At 41.9% G+C, this 14,103-nt stretch overlaps 1 protein-coding gene across 3 annotated transcripts in view; it reads right to left on the reverse strand.

Moving 5' to 3' along the window:
- Positions 1 to 973: 973 nt before the first annotated feature.
- The window catches only part of LOC308401641 (large neutral amino acids transporter small subunit 4-like), a 28,220-nt gene continuing 15,090 nt past the window's right edge, over positions 974 to 14,103 (reverse strand). For 2 of the 3 annotated variants that reach the window (XM_080889952.1, XM_080889953.1), the window contains exons 6-15: positions 11,132 to 11,224; positions 10,807 to 10,940; positions 10,175 to 10,386; positions 7,072 to 7,215; positions 6,945 to 6,962; positions 6,587 to 6,713; positions 6,373 to 6,505; positions 5,941 to 6,014; positions 4,386 to 4,509; positions 974 to 4,286 (exon numbers count right to left, since the gene is read on the reverse strand). In XM_080889952.1, the coding sequence (XP_080746078.1) occupies positions 4,125 to 4,286; positions 4,386 to 4,509; positions 5,941 to 6,014; positions 6,373 to 6,505; positions 6,587 to 6,713; positions 6,945 to 6,962; positions 7,072 to 7,215; positions 10,175 to 10,386; positions 10,807 to 10,940; positions 11,132 to 11,224 (1,221 nt within the window). In that variant the 3' untranslated portion in view covers positions 974 to 4,124. The remainder of the gene's footprint in view (positions 4,287 to 4,385; positions 4,510 to 5,940; positions 6,015 to 6,372; positions 6,506 to 6,586; positions 6,714 to 6,944; positions 6,963 to 7,071; positions 7,216 to 10,174; positions 10,387 to 10,806; positions 10,941 to 11,131; positions 11,225 to 14,103) is intronic. The other variant, XM_080889954.1, reaches the window with a different exon arrangement.

Consider the following 14,103-nt stretch of genomic DNA (forward strand, 5'->3'; position numbering starts at 1 on the left):
ATCAAACACAACAAAAACAGAGACTGCAGTATAATATAACATCATAGCAAAACAGCAGCTTATTCATGTCTGTATGACTGGTTCATTTTTAATAAGTGTTTCAGTTTAATGTTAAAAATGCTCAACTCCTGAAGGCAAAGAACAGAAATGAAAATTTCCATTGAGGCGCCTTTCAATTTCCAGTGGATGCTCCACACTATACTGAACACAGAGCTCTCCAAGGAACCACAAGGTCACTGAGCATTATGTAAACAGAGATTAGATTAGTGAATGTGACAAAACTGTCAACATCTAACACGTTTACTTTCTTACGCACTTTGCAGCGGTGCACGCTTATAGGTTGAATGTCTGTTGTTGTAACTATTCTGCTACTGTCAATGCTTCTGTTCCAGTATCAAAACCAGTCAAATAATAATTTGTAAAATAATGGGGTAGGTATCAGTTTAATAGCTCTGGTGGGAAGCAGAAACCACAAAACGGACGTTTTCACACACTTTAAAGCTCATCTTTACTGTCTATGCATGGCACACTGATTTCTGTGAACTTAACAGATGTGTCCGCATGTGTTAATATCAAATAGATGGTGCATAACTGAGACATTTTCTAGTGAGTCTCATGATTGCTTGTGTGTTTTTTTCATTTAGATCTTTGATCCTACCTCACCAAGTATCCGATAATAATGAACATTTCCTTGTCTTCTTAGTGGGTGGAGTGTGTGTCAACGCCCAGTGTGGTCTAACCAGTACAGAGAGGAACAGTTAACTCAGGTTGAACCTGTTGTGAATGAACTGTTTTCACTGCTGCTGCTCAACAGGTTTGCTTTCAGACTTGACTCTCTGTTGCTTTACTTCGAAAACGGGTGGTTTCTGTCCTGCTATGCTATTTAACTGCAGATACCACAAGCTTCCATATTGTAGTACCTCTACCAGCTCTATCTGCACATCTCTGCCACTGGAAATAAGAGACACAGCAGTACAAATTATTGTTTATTTTGCTTCATATATTGATTTTTTTTTTTTTAGTTGAAACAGCATCTGTTGGAAAGTCCAAGACAATGGCTATACTGTGGTACAAGACAAAAGAAAAACCAAGACAATACAAAGACATTCTTGTAAACATCAGAGGCAAAGAAGCATAATAAAAGACAGAAAAACTAAAATTAAGCATGGTAGGTAGATAAAAAAAATGTCAGAGTTTCAGCTCCAATCTAGATTTTCTATCAGTACACAGTGACATAAAACACAACACACAGAAAGGTTGTCTGGGAATTCATCATGAGAAAAAAAAACAAATAAGTCATCAATACATCGATCAATAAACCAATTCCAATTATCAGAGGTTCGGGTTAAGCTATGAAGGTGAGGATGCCGGGAGGATGGGGTGAGGTGTTTCAGGTACACCGATGAAGGAAAAGTGCTGATTGGTTTACAGTTTGTGAAAAAAAATAAACTCACTCGTCCACAAAGTGTCTGTCTTCACATGACATTTACATGTGATGTTATTCCTGCACAAGCTTGTACTCAGAGGACACTTCTTTAAGTTACAGGAAACACCAGCATGCTACCAGAGGCACTCTCTATGGAGTCCAGATAGGGCTTTAATCATATGAAGGACAACTGTACCACAAATAAAACTGTACATTTGTAAGTGAAGATATGAGCACTGACTTTACATTCTTTACATTTCCATTAAAAAAAAAAATCCATTGTGTTTTATCCCACAAGCACAAAACTGTTATTGAGAGGTTGTCTTTGTGTGGATCTGAATTTACAAAATACAAATAAAGATGGCAGAATGATAAATATTTAGATCTGTTCAGGTCTGATATATCCAATACCTTTTGTGCTAGCTAACTGCTCCAAACAACAAGACATGTGGACGTATGAAATAAGATCTGCATTTATGGAAATACAGTCAGTCAGGATTGTAATATATGACCAAAAAGGCCACCATTCAGTTAGATAAAGAGATGCAAACACCTTTAATTACAAATGCACACTTTTTCCCTATCATCCAACTAAAATCATTTCTGCACCAACTTTAACCCATACAGTCTTCTACTGATTCTTTAAACCTTAATTAGTTCATCAAGGATGAGATTGTTGCGACTGGTTCGTCCTGTGAAGGTTGCAGAACTGAAAGACGAGTCTCTGCCCCACTGTCCAAGCACAAAAAGGCAATAAAAGGATCGTGTGAAGCAAGGGCATTATACAAAAATAACTGAATTGTAAATTACAAATCTAGATTTTAAGTTCAGTCTACATTCTTTGCATCATGCACCATCCATAAGCAGCCATGCACTGTGTGATAGATACATGGGCAGGCAGGTCCATTTTAGAGGCTCTAAAGTGCATCGTGTGCCATTCTTGTCTTAATGAAGTCATTCGCTGGGAGCATATGATGGCTGCAGAGCTTTGTCTCTCAGTTCTGTCAGTAAACATTTTAAGGTGTGCTTGAGTAGGTAGCACAGATGAAAGGATAGATGAATGGATGATGGCTAGATGGGAGGAAGAGCGGGGCTAAATGCTACCCAGATCCACTACCCCTATCACAGTGAGGAACTCTGAGGGTCATGAGGCTGTCTTTGGATGTGCCTCTGTCACCGTACTGCAAGTTGGGGGCGGGGTGTGTCAGAGGAGCTTCTCTGTATGACATTTGAGGACAGCAGATTGAATTATTATCTCCCTGCTCCATCGTCTACACACTCCATGCTTCTGTTCTGGGCTTCTGCTTGAAAGACAAAGACTGCTTTATTGTCTGTACTTAGTCTCAGAACGCTGGTGTCTTTCCTCAGAAGCTGGAAGATTGTGTCTGTTTCACTCTGCTACCATCAAGCTAAATCTCCCTTTGTCTGTAAGAGGTGAATTCAAGAATCCCAGAGTTTGTGTGACCGAGCAGAAGTGATACCAAGCAAAACATAATCTGACTGATTCTTTGGAACATGCCTTAAGTTGGTAATCTGATGACCTTAACAGTGCCTTAAAGCAAATGCAACGGACACATTTCTGTGATTAAACTAGCACCTTTTTGTGATTTGGAAATGCAGTCCACTGAATGTCCTGTCTGTCTGGATGTTATACCTCGCTGAAGACTTATTGCTACAACCAATCAAGATCCTAAAATTCACCTAGCTACCACACCAACCTTTGAAAACACAATATGTCTAAAATCATTTCCACCTTAATAGCTTGAGATCATGCAAAAGAAATAAACACCTAACACACAAGATCATATTGCAAGTAAATACAAAAAAAGGTTACATATTTCAAACATATGGACAAAGAAACAAAACAAAAGAAAATAATGGCAACAGTAATAAAGGACCAGCACCATCGCTGGCATCATGCAGTGTGTGTCTAACCCAGTCACGCACACACTGAGGCTATGTATCGTGCGCTGAGCTCAAACCTGTCCAGGTTTCCATCTAAACTGCTACCAGTGCTGCTGTCTGTGGGTTCTTATTGAGTTAATGCCCTTGTGCACAAGAGAGCACGGAGATGCCGTGGCCCAGCATCTCCGTGCTGAGTGGGTCTGAGTATGTGTGCTTCTTCTCACCGAAACAAAAACCAGACCATCCTGGGCAATCATAAAGCAAATGTCTAAAACCTTTGAACACTGCCACTAACATTTGTTTTGGCATCTTCTTCTCCTGTGGTCTCTTGAGTAGGACTAGGAGAAGCTAAACCAGCATGAAATACAAAATGGCAGACATGAAGAAAAAAGAGAGAGGAGGAACCTTTGGGGAGGTTGAAGCAGCTGCTTCTTTTCTCTCCCTTTAGTCAGTTTTCTCCTCAGTTCACGGGTGAAGTCAAGGAACTGAAAGCTCTCCATGTGGAAAGAATGTGTGTGTGTGTGTGTGTGTGTGTGTGTGTGTGTGTGTGTTAGGGGTTCTTCACAGAGAGGGTGAAGGAGGTGTCACAGTGGTGTTCAGTCACATATGGGTGTCAGTATGATGGTGGAAGTGTGTGCATCTGTGTGAGCATGCGGAATGTAAGATTTGTGAGTGTGAGGTGCGGCGGTCTCAGAGTGAATTCGTTCGTCACATGTCCCACAGTAACGTGACCTCAGTCCCCTCCATCTTTAGTGTAGCTCATCTACTTTGTAAAAATCGTCTTCATGCCCGTCTACACGCAGGCCTCGGGCGTGCTGCCGTTGTTCATCTTAACGTAGATCTTGGGATCTTTGTCACGTTCGTCTCGGAGGCGCTGGAGCTGGCGGCTGTGGTACAGCAGGTAGAAGGGCAGGCAGAAACCCAGCATGCTCAGCACCAGGAGACCCACGTTCACCTGGGCACCGCGTGAGTAAAGCAGTTAGATAGAATGATATGGTAAACTTTGAATACTACACTCTTTAAAGCCAGTATCTCTATATGTGCATCATCTTACCCATAGGGGGTCTTCCTCCAGGGGTCCCACCATGGCCATGAAGAGAGGTTGCTGGAGCAGGGCGAACAGAGCGCTGATCAGAGACTGCATGCCTGTCAGGCTGCCAAACTGCGAGGATGGATACCTGCAGGGGATAAACAGCATGAGTCATATGGGAAATTTGAACACATTTGTCACATAACTAACCTGAGTGAACTATCAGGCCCATTAAATCAATTTACAGTGAGTCAAATTAAAAACAAATTCACAGCCAGTTATATATCGCATGCCCCCAGACACACTGTTATGTAATATTCACATCCTGTGTAGGCTCATTTTGGATAATACTGTTCCTGCAACTCAGAGGTATTTTATTTCATTCCAAGAAAAATGCCCAATCATCATTTTCTCTAAATGCGGCAGTGACAGCTAATCTCCAGCTGCAGTCATTTGGAAATTTTTCATAAGATTTTTGAGCTCTTATCACCCTGCACACAGTCGCAGGTCAACAGGCAAGAACATGTGGCTGCTACAGGCCAAAGTGTGAGAACACCTCACCTAAACTACGTAATTATAATAGCCATTTGCATATCTCCATAATAAATATGCAATGTCTATACATATATATAGTCACTTCTTTTACATGCTTATAGTCCATTTTTAATTATGTGGAGTGCTATTTACTGCAAATATAATATCTATACGGAAGAAACTGTTTTTCCAGTTTTAACAGATTTATAAACAGAATCCATTTTAGGTGAAGACAGTTTTATTCTTTTTTTTTTCACATCAGATTTGGTTAGCTTGAGAGCTTTTGTTTTACATTTTTCAGAATACATTTTTTGCTTATAATTTCAAACATTAGATGATAGTTGGGTTGTTTTTTTGACCAAAGTAACTGTAGTGTGAAAGTTTAGTGTTAAATACTAAGAACATGTGACTGCGAGCCAGACTTCATCGCTTAACAGCAGTGGTGGACTTCTTTTTTTGCTCTAATACGGGAATGTCAAAAACATGTTGCATTGTGGGCTATATACAGCCTACTTTAATCTTAAGTGGCAGAATCCGAGAAATTATCAAAAATGGTAAAATGTAAAATTACAAAAAAAAAAAAATCCCATAGCACACTGCCCAGAATGCCCATTAAATATAAAATATACAGTTTTATAAAGTTTTTGTTAATTTGCATAAAATGTTTTTTTTTTAAACAGTGGAAAAAAGTGTTAAAAAAGAAGACATCTTTTTATAGTAGACAAATTTTCTATCACTTGTTTATCTTAATTTAGTAGTATGAATGGCAATGGGGGAGGGGGTCTTTATTAATAGGAAAAGCGGGACAAAATTTATGCCCTCCTTCATTTTGTCTTTGCTGGACCAATTCTGGCCCACAGGCTTTATGTCCAGAATCTTGTGGAAAGTTGTCCAAAAAGAGTGATTGCTGGCACAGAAGGACAGAAGAAGAAATGCCTAAAATTCACTTATTTTTAGTCACTTTCTGTATCTAGTGTAGGACAGCATTAGGCTGCATGATTCCTTACTGGTTTGCCATCATCTTTTAAACGTGTCACACACTTACACAGCAGCATAAAGCCCGCCAACTGCAGAGTGGATGAAGCCTCTCACAATAGTGTGCAGGACAAAGGAGACAACCTGAAGTAGGAGAGAAAAGAGGAAAAGAAAGATTTTTACAGTAAATACATGCTCAGGGCCGACCTGCTGGGTTTTCACTGAAAAACAAAAGGGTTTGTCTTTGACAAATGAGATTCAAGAGAGAACAAAATAAACTGCAACAACATTTTTGTCCATTAGGTGGCTCCACATCACTTAGAAATATCAGCAGCTGCATTGCCATGTGAGTGGTTTGAATATCATGTACATCACTCTCTCTCTCTGCAGTGTTTAGTCTCCCTCTAGGGGAGACGTACAGCAGCAGCACATGCAGAGGAGCGTGAACCCACACCACCTAAACACTTCAATAAAATGGCTCCCCCAGCCTCCTACTGCATACCTGAAGTGGGAGGTTGGGGATGATGCAGGTGACTCCAAAGCCAACAAGGAGTATGTTGGTGAAGATAAAAGCTCTGGTGGCATTGACGATCTTCTGGATCTGTTTGTCAGGGCGACGGGGCTGCCCAGGCTCTCTGATAGAACAAAAGAAGAAAACATTTAAAAAAAATTGAGAAAAATAGAATTATTTGTTCCTCCTTAGCGCGCACGCTGACCTCTTGGTGCTCTTGTCGTTTTCATCCTCACAGTCTTTAAGCTTCCAGTCCATGACGTAGCCAATGACAGGAGAGGTGACCAGACATAGGAGCTGGAGCACGCCAAAGATGGAGGTGTACACGCTCACTAGGAGACAAACAGCGGCAGAGGCAGCGTTAATACGGTTTCAGGGTGAACATCCGGTAAACAGTATGAAGACATCAGAGGGTGGTGCACACTGACAGGAATGGAAAAACAGTTTGCAGATGTCATGGAGTTATTGGGGGGGCGGGGTCATGCTCTAGACAAAAAAGTGGACAAACAGTTTAGGGTAGGGAGGGGGGCAGAGGGTTGCTAGTGTGGCCTCAGGTCTCTTACCCACTTCCATCCTCTCCACTGCAACAGCAGGAAGCCAGCATGACAGAGATGTCAAAGAGGTGTTAAAGATAAAAACGCAACCACTCTCAAAACATGTATAGCTTGACACACTAACAACCACACACACCTGTGCTGAGGTCTCTGCCTGTTAGGGACTCCAGGATAGTGTTCATGGCTCCCATGTAGAATATGAGGCGCAGCTGAGTCACACACATGGTGATAAGGCTCAGCAAGAAGATGGGACTGAAGATACTCTTCATGAAGCTCTGAGCTGCAGAGGAAATGAGAGAAGTCAGGGTGAGATCAAATCACTGTGTTAATATACCACAAAGATATTAACCAAAAATATTGGATAAGGAGATTTTATTTCCTTCTGTACACAGTTGAAATCTCGTGGTAGGGGAATTATTCAGTGGAAAAACCAAAAAGCTTCACAGGCCTTTAGGGAAACATCCAAATCCTTTTACGGAGCAGAAAGTTCTATAATCTATTTTTATGACACTGTCTGCATCAGAAGATGTTTGCAAAATCAACTTTATCTGTGCACGATGTAGGAAACACTAAGAGCAAAAGTCAATGTAAGGACTAAGATCAACTGTTCATTGCTTGTGGGACATGATAATCAGTTTTCAAGTGTTCAGTGGTAAAAAAAAAAAATCATAAAATATATGAGGCCTAAGTTGTGGTACACTGAGGATGACTTTAGGCACAGCAGTGCTTTGAGATGAAAGTCCAACATGACTGTGCTAATTTGCATAATGAGTCAGCATAAAGGTGTACTGTTTACCACTTTATGAAAATAATTTACTGCGCTAGCAGGGATGCACTAAAATCCTGAGCCAATACCAAGAGATGTATTTACCATATTTGTTTCTTTTCTCATTGCTATTCATATCATATCAGTCAACTAGGCCAGTATCAGTCAATATCGACCTATATCAGGCTCTAAGTTCATTGCTGGTTCGCTGAGTGTTAATGTTAGCATTCAAATGTTTGCTAATCAAACAGGAGCACAGCTGAGGCTGATGTGATGTTCATTAGTTCTGAATGTACCGGGCTGACTGATACGTTGGCCTGTTTTTACAAGTCTTTACAATTCATCCTGGCAAGACTACGACGTCTGCCAAATTTCATGACAATCACTACAATGGATGAGTAGGTAATTCACTGCAGCCGAAGATGTCAGACTGCTGTTACAGCGATTGTGATGTTTACAACATTTCCAGGAAACTGATTTTTTTAAAAGAAAAAAAAGATCGCTCATTTCAATAAAAAATAGCAACGTACGAGTGTATTCATAGCATCCTGACAAACAACCTACATGATGATGACCTTGTTTGAAGCCTCCACTATCAGCACCAACAAACTTTCATCTAAAGTACAGATGGTCAAACATGCAGAGTCTCTTTTCACTTTCTAAACAGATGGAAAACTCCACTGGCTGAGAGGAACGGATGAGACTGACATGTAAATTTTCCCACTGGCACCCAGGTGTTATGGTGACATCTTAATGTGAATGAACGTCTGGAGGATTCAAAGGAAAGCGGGTTCTAGGAAACGTTGATCATTAATGAATGCTGTGGATAGAAGTGGAAAATGGACAGCTGTCCATACAGAGAAACCCCGGACACACCAACTAATGATGGGTACCCAGATGAAGCAGATGGGTTCATTGTCTTCAACAACAGGTATCTATCCTGGACTTAATTGTTTGAAAATGCTCATAGAGCACTAAAATAATTTATAAGAGAATACAGCTGTTAATCTAAAACTAGCTTATATTTCATTTCAACATTTACAAAATCTACCAATTTATTTACAAAAAGTTCTTTGGCCTTCATTCTCTGTCTACAGCTCTAGTACAAAGTGTACTTAACATACCAAACAAGTGCTGACTGTGCCGGTCCAGATACATGATTTAAGTGCATTCCTAACAGAAAACACAAACATTTGAATCTGACCTTGATCCTTATATCTGAGGAGGCAGGAGGAATAGGCCAAGGCCTAAGATGCATGTACTCTGCAACCCTCACAGCTGCTTCAACTTACAGCAAACAGAGAGAGGAACAAGGTTGTGTTCAAGGGTGTAATATGGGCCTCTTTAAACATCCCGACATGTCCAGCTGTTATGAAACCAGCCACGGGCATCCTGAATGCACTCCAAACACACACACAGTCAGAAATTCACTGTAATGGCTGATACAGTCCACCGCAGTGCTTCTCTAGGGCTCCCTGCCAGCGCGACACACACCTGCTGAGCCCCTTTCTAAGAACAGGGTCTGAACCGATTCCACGGTCCGTTTGGTACCAAAGAGACCGAGAGAGGTGTGACAAGACTAACCCACTGGGAGTCCCTGACCCTGTTAGAAAAGCCAGGAGGGACTGAAAAAGTGCATGGGTAACAGAGGTTACCTTAGCATGGATGTGATATTTTTTTGCCAACCAACCTAAAACACTACATACAGTGTTATCACATTTTAAAAATGTAAAAACTAACAGAAGTGTTAGCCTTTTTAAAAAATTTCACACTTTTAAACTTCATCTGAAATACATTGTTAAATATTCTATGTAAATAATATTCATTGCCAAAATAAATTACAAAATTTTAAGTATATTAATAAGTCTATTGTCTATATTTTAACTTGGATTTATGATTCAAAGCACACAGTAAGGACATTAAGTTAATTTTTAAAAGTTCTATAACACTTTGCACTTACCTACGCTATAACAATGGAATTCAAGTCTTTACTTTTCATATCAGTGGGATTTATTTTATTTATGTGGGATTCCACTTGGCATCAGTCCTTTCAAAGAGAAGAGATACACTTTTATGACTTGATTACTGGCAAACCTAACACACTTAGCACCTCTTTTGCTCAGTCCGTTTCAAGTCTAACTGCACCAACTGACTGACTATTGAGTTGTGAGAATATTCATAAGCTAGTATCTACTCAAGAATGACTAATTTGATCACAAGGTACACTTGTGCTGACTTGTGCATGTTTTTGGATTTCTTCCTTTTACAGACAGCAGTTATATTCTGTCGGCAGCTTGCTTAGATTCCAGTTTTGACGACCAGATGGCAAAGAAAGCCACTGCTAAAAACTGTGAATGGGCTTTTACAGTCTTTCAAGAAACATAACTGTTGCTCCAATTCAACTAGTTTCTATTTTAAGTTCATCCTGTCTTTATATAACAGACTTTAGATGTTAGAGCATATTCAGACTTACTTTCCTCCTGACTCTTGCAATTCACCTCCAGGTCAACAGTGGACAGGCACAGCTTGTTGGCCTCTTGTGTGGACAGCTCTTTGGAGGGTGCCTCCTGCTGCTTTATGGCATGGCCTACGCTCAGACGGCGTCCCACTGTGGTCACCTGCCGATAAAACTGCTTCCCGGTGATCTTATGGTCAAATCCCAGCCAGCTGAATTTGATTTTCACCCTGAGAAAGGAAAGTAAGAAAGAAGGGGAAATGTAAGCAGACACCTAAAGGAAAAGGAAAACAGGCTAAGGAAACATTAAAAGATCCAGGTGAATGAGAGCAAAGTAGGCCGATCATCTGGTTTTATGGTCTTTCCCCTTTAGGGCTCACTTGGTCTCCACTGCATTATTTTGGGATTTACTGCACATAAGTGTGTGCGCATGTACGTGTATACAATCTTGCAGTGTGTATGAGGTAAAGCAGTGATCTGTGTGGAAAATCCAGAATCCCTAGGCTCAGTCAGAATCCTTTTTCAAGCAGGTATAACTTGAGCTTAGCTAATAATACTGCAGTGGCTGCTTAAAAACAATAGCTGGAAGCTACACATATGTTCATGCGGCTTTGTGTGCATGCCAGACTAAGTATGCCTGTTTGTCTTACGTGAAGTCCATGTCTTCTGGGCCAGGGAAGGGCTCCAAAGGCCAGTTGATGAAGCAGTTCAAGAAGACGAGGCAGGCACAGCCGGCCCAAACCAGAAGGATGGAGATGAATGTGGCACCCAGATCATAGATCACCTACAGGCAGGAAGATGGGACGCACACAAAAACATCATAATGGAGAATCAATAACACACTCTACAGTTGCAGGGTTATTCCTTCTGAGTTAATATTGCCCTTTAGGAAAATCTTTCAGTCATGGATGAGGACACGTGGATGTTTAAAGTAAATCAAGAATCAGCCACAGTAAGTGAGTGACTGTAAGTTACCTTGATGCCAGGGAAAGTGACAGCAGAGGAAGCATAGGATCCAATCATCAGGGCAATGAAGGTCGACCTCAGATCTCCAAACATGTTGGGCAGCTGTGAAGAGAGCAGACAGATCAGTTTACACATTTAACTGCAAGACCAAGTTCATTTAAATGCACAAAATGTCCACAGACTCATAAGAAGCAAAGCAGTCAAGCTTGACCTCTTTATGTCACCTAACTATGATTTACATTATCAAAAACTAGTGGCCAGGGGCTTAAAGGAGGACAAAAAATAATCAATAATCCATAGCATGAAGAAACTGCGAAACAAAAACAAAGATAAAACAGCTTTCTCGTTAGCTGTGTTATAGATGAAGGCTTTCGAGTGTGAAAAGTGCCCAGTAGGAGGCGACTCCTCTCATTGCAAAAACAAATCAAATGCAAAACAGCCATCTACTCGCTTGAGAAATAAACTTACCAAACATTTTCCTAATATCTGTAAGGGCTCAGTCGCTACTTTCAAGTTGTCTGCTTCCAAATGACAGTCCCATATAAAGCAAAACAGAAGATAAAGCAGCGTAAGGTGTGACTACCCTGTGACTAGTAACTACTACATGCGTGTGCAAAGCCCTGAACTATTCCCCGTGATGTCTGTGAAGGTTCTCAGTCATCCAGGTCATCGTAGTCAAAGGAGCTTGCAAAGAAAAGCGTCTGGACTTCTTTAAGTTACTTGAAGACGTTTCACCTCTCATCCGAGAAGCTTCTTCAGTTCTAAGGTCAAATGGTGGAGAGTCCCAGATATAAACCTAGTGGGAGTGACCCCCCACAGAGGGACAAAAGGACCCCCTGATGATCCTCTAATCGCCTGAGCCAAGGTGTGAAACTGGGCGTGGGTCCCAATCAGCCAGAGTTTCGGGTGAGTTCATTGTGAAACCTGGCCCCACCTTATCATGCGAATTCCTGAGATCAGTTGGCCCAGGATGTGAGTGGGCGTTAAGGCGTCTGGGAAGGGATCTCAAAACTGGATTATAGATGGCAGAGAGTTGGTGTCGTAAACCACCGCCTCTGTTCAAAGATGGTCGCTCACAGTGGACATAGATGCTTCTTTCACTCCTCTTTCAAACCATCTGTCCTCTCTGTCCAAAATGTGAACATTGGCATCCTTGAAAGAGTGTCCTTTATCCTTAAGATGCAGATGGACAGCTGAGTCTTGTCCTGTGGAGGTGGCTCTTCTATGTTGTGCCATGCGCTTGTGAAGTGGCTGTTTGGTCTCTCCAATGTAGAGGTCTGGGCATTCCTCGCTGCACTGTACAGCATACACCATATTGTTAAGTCTGTGTTTTGGCGTTTTATCTTTCTGGGACTCTCCACCATTTGACCTTAGAACTGAAGAAGCTTCTCGGATGAGAGGTGAAACGTCTTCAAGTAACTTAAAGAAGTCCAGACGCTTTTCTTTGCAAGCTCCTTTGACTATTCCCCGTGATCCACCACTCAAGTACATTTATTTATTTATTTATTTATTGTCATTGTCAAGAACAATGAAATTGCGTTTGGGGCTTCCATACAACCCAAAAAAAAGAAGAAAATAATAAATAAATACCCCTTAAAACCCAAGTGTACATATTTAACCCAGTGTGACTCCAATGCAATAAGACAATCCTTAGCAATAATGTTCGTAGAAATTCAGACAAAGACCTGAGAAACATGACAAAATACAACAATGCAACCCATTCAATATTATTGTACTGTGAGATATGATATCAGATATGATAGTTATCTATTTAAGAAAGAGGGGGGGGGGGGGGCAGGAGGGGGAAGAGAATAAAGATATGATGCACCAATGCAGACCAGTTCATTGCTATTAAGAAGTTGGATATGGTTATTGTCCGTGAGAGGGGGGCAGAGAGTTCAGGAGCCTCACAGCCTGTGGATACAGGCTGTTGGCCAGTCTGGATGTTCTGGCCTGTATAGACCTGTACCTTCTCCCTGAGGGCAGCAGATGGAAAAGGTGGCGCGCAGGGTGATGTTGGTCCCGCAGGATACTGTGCACCCTCCTCAGACAGCGAGTGGGGAAGATATTACTGATCTCTGGCAGACTTGTTCCAATAATTCTGCCAGCTTCCTTCACCACCCGCTGGAGTGCTTGCTGATCGGCCTTGGTGCAGCTGGGGAACCACACTAGAAATCCATACGTCAGAACGCTGCTGATGGCACAGTTGTAGAAGTTCAACATCAGAGATCTGGGAATGTGTGCGCTCCGCAGTCTCCTCAGGTAGTAGAGGCGCTGTTGGGCCTTCCGTACAACTGAGGTGAGATATGGTTGCCCCAGGACAGGTCCTCGGTCACAGTTACCCCCAAGAATTTAAAACTGCTCACCCTCTCCACCGCCTCACTGCCAATGAAGAGAGGCAGATGGTTGTTATGGCCCCTCTTCCGGAAATCTACAATGATCTCCTTGGTCTTTTTGGTGTTTAAGACCAAGTTATTGTCGTGGCACCATGACTCTAGTTGTTGCACCTCTGTCCTATAGTTTGTCTCATCATTGTTGGATATAAGTCCGAGCACTGTAGTGTCATCTGCAAACTTAACAATGAGATTGGACGCGCAGGAGGAAATACAGTCATGGGTGAAGAGAGTGTATAGCAGAGGGCTCAGAACACACCCCTGAGGGGCACCGGTGTTGACCACAAGGGTGGAAGAGGTGTTCTTACCCACTCTGACACTCTGTCTACGGTTAGTGAGGAAGTCCACAATCCAGTTGCACAGAGAGGAGTTAAGTCCCAGTTGGTGGAGTTTGGGACGTAGTTTGTATGGCCGGATGGTATTAAAAGCCGAGCTGTAGTCTACAAAGAGGAGCCGTGCATAGGTATTCCTGTGTTCCAAGTGCTTCAGTAATGTGTGCAGCACTGTGGCGATCGCATCCTCGGCAGGCATGTCTCTTTACAGCAATATAATACTTGTTTCTATAGAGCTCGTGCTCAGCCCTGTCGT

The sequence above is a fragment of the Rhamphochromis sp. 'chilingali' genome (assembly GCF_963969265.1).
Source record: "Rhamphochromis sp. 'chilingali' genome assembly, chromosome: 8".
NCBI classification, from domain to species: Eukaryota; Metazoa; Chordata; class Actinopteri; order Cichliformes; family Cichlidae; genus Rhamphochromis; species Rhamphochromis sp. 'chilingali'.